This window comes from Silurus aristotelis, assembly GCF_946808225.1.
Source record: "Silurus aristotelis genome assembly, chromosome: 14".
NCBI lineage: Eukaryota > Metazoa > Chordata > Actinopteri > Siluriformes > Siluridae > Silurus > Silurus aristotelis.
In genome coordinates this window covers 22,085,679-22,095,600 of record NC_139587.1, presented here as the reverse complement: position 1 = coordinate 22,095,600, position 9,922 = coordinate 22,085,679, and the positions used below count along the sequence as shown (strand labels likewise).

Below are 9,922 nucleotides of genomic sequence, written 5' to 3'. Positions count from 1 at the left end.
TTCTTTTTGTCTTTCTTTTTATCAAAAAAGTCAAAGGAACACTTATAACAGATAACAGATTAACAGATTTCTATTGAAAAACTGGAAGAAAAAAAACAACAGCTAAGAATCCCTGTGTCAGATGAAACAGTTGAGGGTGAGTGTGGGTGATGAAAAGTGCTTCAGATAAAGTAGGCTAAAAGACTTCTTTGTCTTTCTGAGAAGAAAAAAACCCAAGATGGAATGAAGGATAACAGTGATCGAAGTAGATCACTAATCTGACATTAGCTGTGACAGTTATTTTTCAGATAGTTATGTGCTTTTTAAAATAGTGATAATTGCTTTTCATGAGTCAAATATCATCATACAATGATACAGTTTGGCAAATATTGTTCAGAGGTTAAAAGACTATGCTAGTAATTATGATTGTGAGAAAAAAGCAAAGAATTGTAAATGGTTTTTATTTGTTTAAGACCCCCAGTTGTCAATGGATAAATCATTGATTGCCCTTTTCTTTTTAATTGCATGATAATGTGGCTTTATCAAGATATCCACTCACTAAAGACGTGCAATCTGGGTTGGCATTTCAATGGTTAAAACACTGCAAAGTCACTGAACAACGTGATAAAGGAAACATACACCTGCACACACCTTTTCACTTCCACTTACTCTATCAGATCACACCTCCTAGTCAGTAAGTTCCTTTTTTTTTTTTTTTTATTACAACATTTTCTATGAAGCCATTTTCATTTGACTCTGTTTTATTTGCCTATTGCTATATGTATGTGTTGTCAATTCTTCTGTTTATTTCTGCTTAGGTGTTCTAAATATATTTAGCATTTTTCCTAAGGCTTGTCCCTGTGTTAAGCCTGCCTTATGTTGCATAGAAATGTTTAATAGTTTAGAGGATTTTTCCACTTTCTATCTTGTAAGACTATAGAAATGATTAGTAACCCTGTTATTAAATCTTGCTTGGGTTTGACCAACTGCTAAAAGGTGAAACTGCTAGAACATCTTCCCCTGCTGATAGTTGCTGGCTAGAATAAACTGGATTTTGGATCTACATAAACATAAAGGATGTAAAATGGAAAAGATTTAAAAGCGTATATAACTCAGTTTAATGCAGTTCATACTTCCTGCAGAAACTTTGGAGATGTATTATATTACTTGAAACACATGGACCATGAATGATAGAACTTATTCCAAAAAGTAAAAACACAAAATAGAATCCAAAAAGGACAAAAACTTTTTTTGGGATGATGAATTATTTTTTAGAGTTAGTGCATAGCATCGATTTGTCTCTAAAATAAATCGACGCAAGGGAGAAGTCAACTTAAAGTCAAACTAGGAACTGGCGTTGATCTTAGTGCGCATGCGCGTTTATGCCAGCTCACAGCAGCCTTTGGCCCCCTTATTCTTCTCACTGGCGGTGGTTGAGGTGTGTTGTTTTATAAATGTATTACAGGCTATATATGCAGGTTTATTAAACACTGATGACTTGCATTATGTTACCTAATTTAATAATGTATAGAATTAATAAATTCATGTTGATGTAAAAGAGAAAAGGTAGTCATTTGAGTACAGTAGGACAAAATAATTCAGGCACGGGCGCGCGCATAATCCAGAGCCCATATGGCCAAAAACAGATGAATTCCACATGTTACGCTCAGTCCTGTGTTCATTCAGCAGAGGGGGTTGTGCTGTACAGTGTGTGTGTGTGTGTGTGTGCGTGTGTGTATGAGATGTATTTTCCACACGTTGCTGTACCGCATATGTTCCAGTAGGGTGAGGGGCGGTTTTCGTGCAAAGCTCTGCATTCTCCCGCATCCTCAACTCAACCTTCACCTATCAGGTTTTATCCGACAGGTTCCATCATCATCATCCTCATCCTTTTTTTCCACGTTCTTCAAAAGCCTTTGCTCTGCACAAGCTACAGGATTACCATGGCAAGCAGCTTCGCAAGGATTTTATCCTCCAAAAGGAGCGTGGGTTTGCTGTCTCTGGTCGGCGCTGGATCTCTTAGTGTCGGCTTGTATCTGAACAGAGATCATGTGAGCGCAGGAGCGCAGGGCCGGAGACAATACCCGGCCAGGTAAGCTTTCATAATGTGTATGGGAAAAGCTTGGGTCTCAGATTGCTAACATTGTTGCAGGAAGGCTGTTGCACTATTTTATGTAGGTGAACTTTTTTTTCCAGTGTTTATCACACGTTGATTTGTACAGCATTAGCATCTGGTTTATGTTATCAGTCCTATATGCATGCACCTTTGTCCATTGTCCACCCTAACACATCTTGTGCATCACATCCAGATAAACCGTGCACTTAATGATCTGCATCATATTTGCGCAATAAATGCGTAATTCTAGGGTACACAGTATTCCCACAGGGAAGGCTCTCTCTTTCTTTGCGTGTGCGTGTGTGTGTGTGCAGCCGTGTTTATTTGGTCTCTATCGGATACATGCATGAACTGCAATTGCGCAGTATTCAATAGTGTGTTGGGGAAATCGATTTTGATTGATTTTGCAGTCCAAACCGATGACGCGCTCGATTAATTGGAGATGCCGCCGTGGTGCTGAATTCTGGCACACTGCACCATACCTCCAAAATGGCGTTAGTTTTATCTACTGTATACGTGCAAACGTGAAGTAATGGAAACCAACATCTGTACCCATTTAATACACAAGGAAAACAAAGCTTGTAAAACCGCCTTTCATGTGTTTTTCTTTACTGGTAGCCTATTTGCATGGCATTGAGGTGTAGTAGCTCACATTTGTCTGTTTTGATATGCCACACCTAGCAGTTTAGGAGTAAAGGTTGTGCCATGTTGTGCCTGAAACTGTGCACTTGTATTTATTGTTATTTGATGAATCATGTGAGAAATCTTTGTGGACCCAAAATAACGGAGATGTTAAAATCGGACGTGTTCAAGGCTAGAATGTAAATACAACTTCCCTGCCATTTCACATGGGCGAGGTTTTGTGTTACTACACGCCCTTGTATGTGCCTTCATCAAACCGTTTCTCTTCCTCCTAACAGTGCAGAATACCCAGATTTACGGAAACACAATAATTGCATGGCCAGTCACCTGACACCTGCTTTATATGCCCGGCTGTGTGATAAAGCCACTCCAAATGGCTTTACACTGGACCAGGCCATTCAGACGGGAGTGGACAACCCCGGGCATCCCTTCATCAAGACTGTGGGCATGGTGGCTGGAGATGAGGAGTCCTATGAGGTTAGAGGTCATTCAGATCAGTACATGTAACATCTAAAAACGTGTTGTAATGAATGGAGCAGAATGACTGTTTTCTAATCTAATATAGTTTGCATGGGTTGTGCAATGCTGTACCACATTGAAGACATCTCTGAGAATACTGTTACAAATTCCAATCATCGTTTTTCTGAATGAATTTGGGACATTTTTGTAATTTCTGTATTTGAAGTGGCCTAAACTTGAGGGTTTTTTTTTTTAAATAAAACGTGAATCACCATGTCTCCAAAAACACTAAGAACAAAGAAAACCCCCAAAAAGTGTTAACATGACAATGAGATAAGACTATTAATATATAAAAAAAAACGACCAGTTAGTTACTAAGTATGACTGTCTGAAAATACATTGTGCAGATGGACATGTTTATTTTAGGCATTTTCTTAGTTCCACTAACTTCCTATCTAAAAGTATTCTTCTGCCTACAAAACTTATATCTGACTGCTTGTGAATTTTTGTTGCTTCTTACAGTCTGATGTACACCTGTAGTTTCAACCAGGTTTCTAGCAAGCGTTCTAAAAAAGAAAGTGCACATTCTAATAATATTTGTATTTATATAATTAATTTTGAACACATTATATCTTCAATCCGAATAATGTATTGATATTTCTATTCTAAAATAATGTGCACAATGTTTCATTCTCAGTCTTTTTAGGACATTCAAAGAAACAGTAATATAACATATATGGGAACTACTTCACCCTTGTACCTACATAGAGTAAAATTACTTTTTTACTTTAAATGAATGATTAGTAATAAACAAAGTTAATAAGAACATAATCCTCACCAACAGTTATATAGTAAAAATGGTAGCATATTGTTGTACAATGCAAATTCTTTATATAATTCTGTACTATATCTATAATTTTAGTAATTTGTAAATGAGGAAAATTGCAAGGCTTGCTCTTGTAATTTGAGAATTCTTTTTTTTTTCTTGACAGGTGTTTGCTGATATCTTTAACCCTGTCGTCACAGAGAGACACAACGGTTATGATCCATGCACTATGAAACATCCCACTGACCTGGATGCCAGTAAGGTACTTGGACCTGCAGTATGAAATAGTGTTATATTGCTTTTCCATGATTAACTCAAATAATAACAAATAACTGCATAAATACCAGCTTTGTGTATAAGAAATTTCAGACAGTGATCTCATATGTGGTACACAACCCCACATTACTTATACAACTTATGACTGTCTCATAATGGACTTATAATGAGACAATGTTTTTTATGAAATGTTCTACTTTCAGATACGAGGCGGTGTCTTTGATGAGAAGTACGTGTTGTCGTCACGTGTGCGGACGGGACGCAGTATTCGAGGTCTGAGCTTGCCTCCTGCCTGTACACGTGCTGAGCGCAGAGAAGTGGAGAGGGTGGTGGTGAACGCTCTTGCCGGACTGCAGGATAACCTGTCAGGCAAATACTACAGTCTGACTGAGATGACTGAACAGGAACAGCAGCAACTCATCGATGTGTGTATCTGCCCTGCATATACCTTTCCTAATGATGTTACTGTATATTCAAGACAGTTAGAAATTTTTATGACAGCAACTGCTGTTGGAGCCTTTGAATTAAAAGTCAAATTGGCCTTTATGCTTTTTGCATTTTATTCATTTTATTTTTCATTTTATGTTACTTATATATGATACATGAAATTAACATTGTATATATATTTCCCATCTGTTATTTCCTGCAGGATCATTTTCTGTTCGATAAGCCAGTTTCTCCTCTTCTGACATGCTCAGGAATGGCACGGGATTGGCCTGATGCCAGAGGCATCTGGTAAGAGGCATCTTAAGCAGGAGACTGAAGGACTGCAGTGAATAATGCTTGAGCTGCTTATACTGCTCAATTTTTGGATATAGTATGATGCAGCCACTTCCCACTGTACACTCATCCAAGATTGATTACTCTTGTCCTTCCCTGAGTACATATCATGATTGATTTTCTTTCTAAGTGTGGCTTCCTGGCTTTTAGGGCAGACAGCCTGAACCTCCCTGTCCTCTAGGTCATAATTTAGTTTAGGTAAAATCTTGAATTGAGTGGAGATGTTTACTGCAGAAGTGCTGTATGAGTGATATGATGATTGGAAAGCAATTAAAAGCGGGACAAATTAGTTTGAAAGAGACTCCGCTCTGCCTGTAGCAAACATTTGCATAAAGATCTTATTATGCAATCTTATTAGTCTGGTTAAAGGTCAACAATCTGAGTAATACTTTGGAAAAAGCTGCTTTAGAAATGTAGGTCAGTGTTTGGGCATGTTCAGGTTGAGACTGATGACTAATTTTTAAAATGTCTGTTATTAGCTGTGGAGTTTAATAAAGGCTATTATTTTACAGGCATAACAACGAGAAAACATTCTTGGTGTGGGTTAATGAGGAGGACCACACTCGCGTGATCTCCATGGAGAAAGGGGGCAACATGAAGAGGGTCTTTGAGCGTTTCTGTAAGGGCCTCAAAGAGGTGAGTTCACCCGACTCTTGCTGGCCACAGTAACGTAACACAAGCTTTTATTATTTATTCAACAGCAATCTGGGACATGTAGCTCAGCTGTGTTTATGGCAATGTGGAGCAATGTCCTTTCGTGAATATACAGCAGTAGGACAAACTGTCCTGCAAGTTCTGAGTCCATATAAGTCTACATTTCCCAAATCCAAATCCTTTTTCATCTGTTTTCGTGATTCTATATTGGAAAAGCTGATTTCGGTTACATTGTTTATAAGACACGGGCTGATTTGAGGGTTTCAGAAACTGCTGGTCTGCTAGGTTTTTCACACACTATCTAGAGTTTATGCAAATTAATGCAAACACAAGACATTCAGTTTTGTTGCAGTTTTGTAAATGTAAGTGCCTTGATGTTAAAAGCGATGAGAAATGTCTGGCAGTAATCAGTGGTAAGCAAAAAATGCTTCTCAAAACACAGAACAGGTCAACACTTGAATTCCATGGGATACCTCAGCAGTTCATTAATGGAAAAACATCACCTGATAGTTTTCCATTCTTTAAAAGGCAAAAAGGCCTGCATTTTTGTCACAGGAAATCTCCATTTTCAATGTTATTAAATTTATGATTAAACTCTAATTGTTATAATCCTGTTTGACTGGTCTCTTGAAACAATTGGGTTTAATCCCAACCAAAGTATCTGTACTTTGAACATTTTTATGTTTTTTTTTTTATGTTTTTTTTCTTTTTGATGGCAAAATTTATTACAAGCTTCAACTTTTATAGATGTGACAGCATAAATGAGACTTAATATTCTTTTGTAGTCTATCTGCTGCTATGTACGTTTTGTATTTGTGTCATGGTAGTTTGTGTAGTAAACACTACCTATTAGCATTCCGATTGTATTAGCAGACTTATTGTCATGCTAGCTAACTTAAGAAATTAGCAATTGGTTAATATTTGTATAGGGTTTATACCTTATTGCTTTTGAATAATCTGAAGATGTATTTATTAATTAGATGAGATTGAGGATGTTACTATTTACATTCTAATTTTAAATATATGCATTTATAAAAATGTTTTAGGCCAATAAAAAATATCAATTCAATCTGTGCCGGTGTTTGCAAAAAGAGTTTGTGCTAAACCACACATTTGTTTGATCTGCATGACATTTTTTTAATAAACTGTATCCAGCCAGCAAGATAATTGTGTGCTTCTGAATGTCTATCTGCTCTGCCCAGGTGGAGAGACTGATTCAGGAAAAAGGTTGGGAGTTCATGTGGAATGAGCATCTGGGTTACATCCTCACATGCCCTTCTAACCTGGGCACAGGCCTTCGTGCTGGTGTTCATATTAAACTGCCTCGCCTCAGTAAGGTAAATGTCTACCTAGTGATTATGTTATCATCACTTCATCTCAGTTATTTAAAATTATTCGATATGATCAAAACTATAGGAAATAATACTTATTAATTGATGAAATTGATATAATAATGCTTGTTGCTATAAAGCAGATGAAGTGAAAATGTATTTTCTTTTATGCCTCGATATTTCCATAATGTGCAAATTTCTATTTTTTCTATAACAATGGACATTATCTCAAAGCAGCCTTTGGAATAGGAAAAAAACTCCCTGAGTTAAAATGAGAGGAACCAGACTCAAAAGGAAACCCATCTTTATCTGGCTGACACAGAAAGTGCAATCTTATCCTTTAGCTACTGTAACAAACTCTTTATATTAATTAGTCCAATTTTAACTGTTACTGATGCTATAACACAAGGCAGCATAATGTAGTCTAAGAAAAGCACAGTGAGCCCTCATCCCCATAGACAAGCTCACAGATGCCTGCATCTTGCTATTGTTGCTCTGATTGACAGAGCAGAGCAAAACATCATCCCTAGTTCCCAGAGAACATGGCCAGCTTTGCTCTCTATTATTTGCTCCAATGTCCTGAATGGCTGAGATATTTTAAGGATTACTCCACTCAGGAGCCAGATGTTCAGTTTTTTTTAAATATTCCTGTCTCTGCCTTCACAGGACCCACGATTTTCCAAGATCCTCAATAACCTGCGACTACAAAAAAGAGGCACTGGAGGAGTGGACACAGCAGCTGTGGGCAGCACCTTTGACATTTCTAACCTGGACAGACTTGGCCAGTCAGAGGTCAGAAATGTATTCTGGTCATTTTGTATTGGTTTATTACTACACAGAAGAGACATTGAAAATATATGTGCTTATGTGTTTAGGTCCAGCTGGCCCAGACAGTCATCGATGGCGTAAACTACCTGATTGACTGTGAGAAGAGGCTAGAAAAAGGCCAAGACATTAAAATCCCTGACCCTATTAGCCTGAGGAAGTAGACTGACATTGAACCTCACCCTGTCATTTTCTCATAATTATGGTACTCTAAACTCCACCACAAACAGCATGCTTCTTCTGTGTTGTCTTCACAGCTTCACTCCTCTGTACAACAGGCGTGAATGTACTGTATGCCATAATTGTGTTGATGTGTCATTACCATTCTGTAACATACCACTGTATCTTGTATGGATTGCACTTCAATAACCTAAGAGAATTGTTTGCCTAAGAAACAGAGAATCATGTGGTTTGAAGTTTTTTTCTTGAGGAAAGAAATGCCCAATTATATAAAGCGCTTTACTGACAGATTAACATTGTTGTCTCAAGTACTTTTTTTGATCCAAAGCTACATGTGAGCTATGATAACAGGGTATGCAGATTGGCAGGGTTTTGAAAATTAATCTAAAACTCTAAGGTCTATGAGCCTAATTCAGGCACATTCTGATGCTGAACACTCTAATTAGCATAAGATAAAGTTCCTCTGTCATGTGACCAAGGACAGTCTTTATCTGCCTCTATTGTGTTACAGCTCCCCTGAGTGCTCTGTAACCTATGCATGCACACTACATTACCAAGGTGACATTGAATAGGATTTTTTCTCAGGCTCACTTTCTTTTGTTGAGAGTTTTTTTTTTAAGTAGTTTTATTTACAAAGGCGAATGGGGCAAGGCACTGTGGTATGCTATGTCAGAGAAGCCTGTTCAGGTGCACAATGGTAACTAGAAAATCATTCAAGTAACATGTCTTTTAAAAAAGATCAGTTACTTAATATCCTCCTTAGAATGTCACTTAATAAAGAGGAACTGGCAGATGCAAGTGCAACTTGAACATGAAGATAAGGACTGTGGAACTGACAACCACAGAAACCGCATTGCAGTGCAAGCAGAGACTAAATATAAGTGTTAACTACTGTATGCATGTGAAGCAGGTGAAACAGTCATGTGAGGGTGCATTGTTTGACAGTTACATAGCATAGACTGGACAAAAAGCATACAATTCTTTAAAAAAATTCCATGAATTCATGTAATCAAAAGCAAATATTGCAATACCTGTGTTTTATTCAACACCTTCCCTGGTGGGTGTAAGATAATTAAGGTGGAGCTATATCAATCAGACCACAATCACGCATACTGTCTTGTATATTTGGTGACACATGGTCCCATAGCAAAAGTGAAAGCCCAGATACCATACTTCCACCCATCTAATTGCCGTTCTCAGTCCCAAAGACGATAAAATGATGGATGTGCCACTTATATACTCATTGTTATATGTAACAATGCCATATGACATCCACACAAAAAGTGCCATTTACAGGTAATGAAACAATGAGTTGTTGCAAATGTGCACAGGCCCCTATCAAGCTGAATGAAAGGGTGACAAATTGTTGTAGCCAAAACGGACTGAAAAGGAGCCAGTGGAATCATGGAAATAAGCAAATCTCTCTTTGTCAAATACAATGTTGAATAATAGAAAACTGAATCTGAGCAAATGAGCGGTACATCAACGTGTGACATTTAGGCAAAACATTAACCAGACCAAACCAACCTACTTGGGTAATCTGGATAAATCAGTTGGACCTGTTACTGTTACATTCTTATTTACGCCCACAGATGAGGGGGTGAATATGCAAAACAACCAGAGAAGTGTGTGTGTGTGTGTATATATATATATATATATATATATATATATATATATATATATATATATATATATATATATATATTGTTATAATTGTTAATATATAAATAAACAATTATATAAAGTTATAATACTGATTTTACATTTTAATAATTAATTTTGCAATGTAAATGCACAGTCATCTAAATGTAGCCCACTGGAGTTTATTCACACCAACCTTGTTAAACTCTGTCT

The 9,922-nt window shown here is 37.3% G+C and overlaps 1 protein-coding gene across 1 annotated transcript; it reads left to right on the top strand.

Moving 5' to 3' along the window:
* The first annotated feature begins 1,605 nt into the window (after positions 1–1,605).
* Positions 1,606–8,362, top strand: LOC310736432 (creatine kinase U-type, mitochondrial-like). The gene is made up of 9 exons (XM_083559921.1): positions 1,606–2,071; positions 3,016–3,214; positions 4,189–4,284; positions 4,502–4,723; positions 4,948–5,033; positions 5,591–5,714; positions 6,935–7,069; positions 7,730–7,855; positions 7,939–8,362. The coding sequence occupies exons 1-9, from the start codon at positions 1,923–1,925 to the stop codon at positions 8,050–8,052; spliced, it is 1,251 nt and encodes a 416-aa protein (XP_083416047.1). The 5' UTR covers positions 1,606–1,922; the 3' UTR covers positions 8,053–8,362.
* The last annotated feature ends 1,560 nt before the right edge of the window (positions 8,363–9,922 follow it).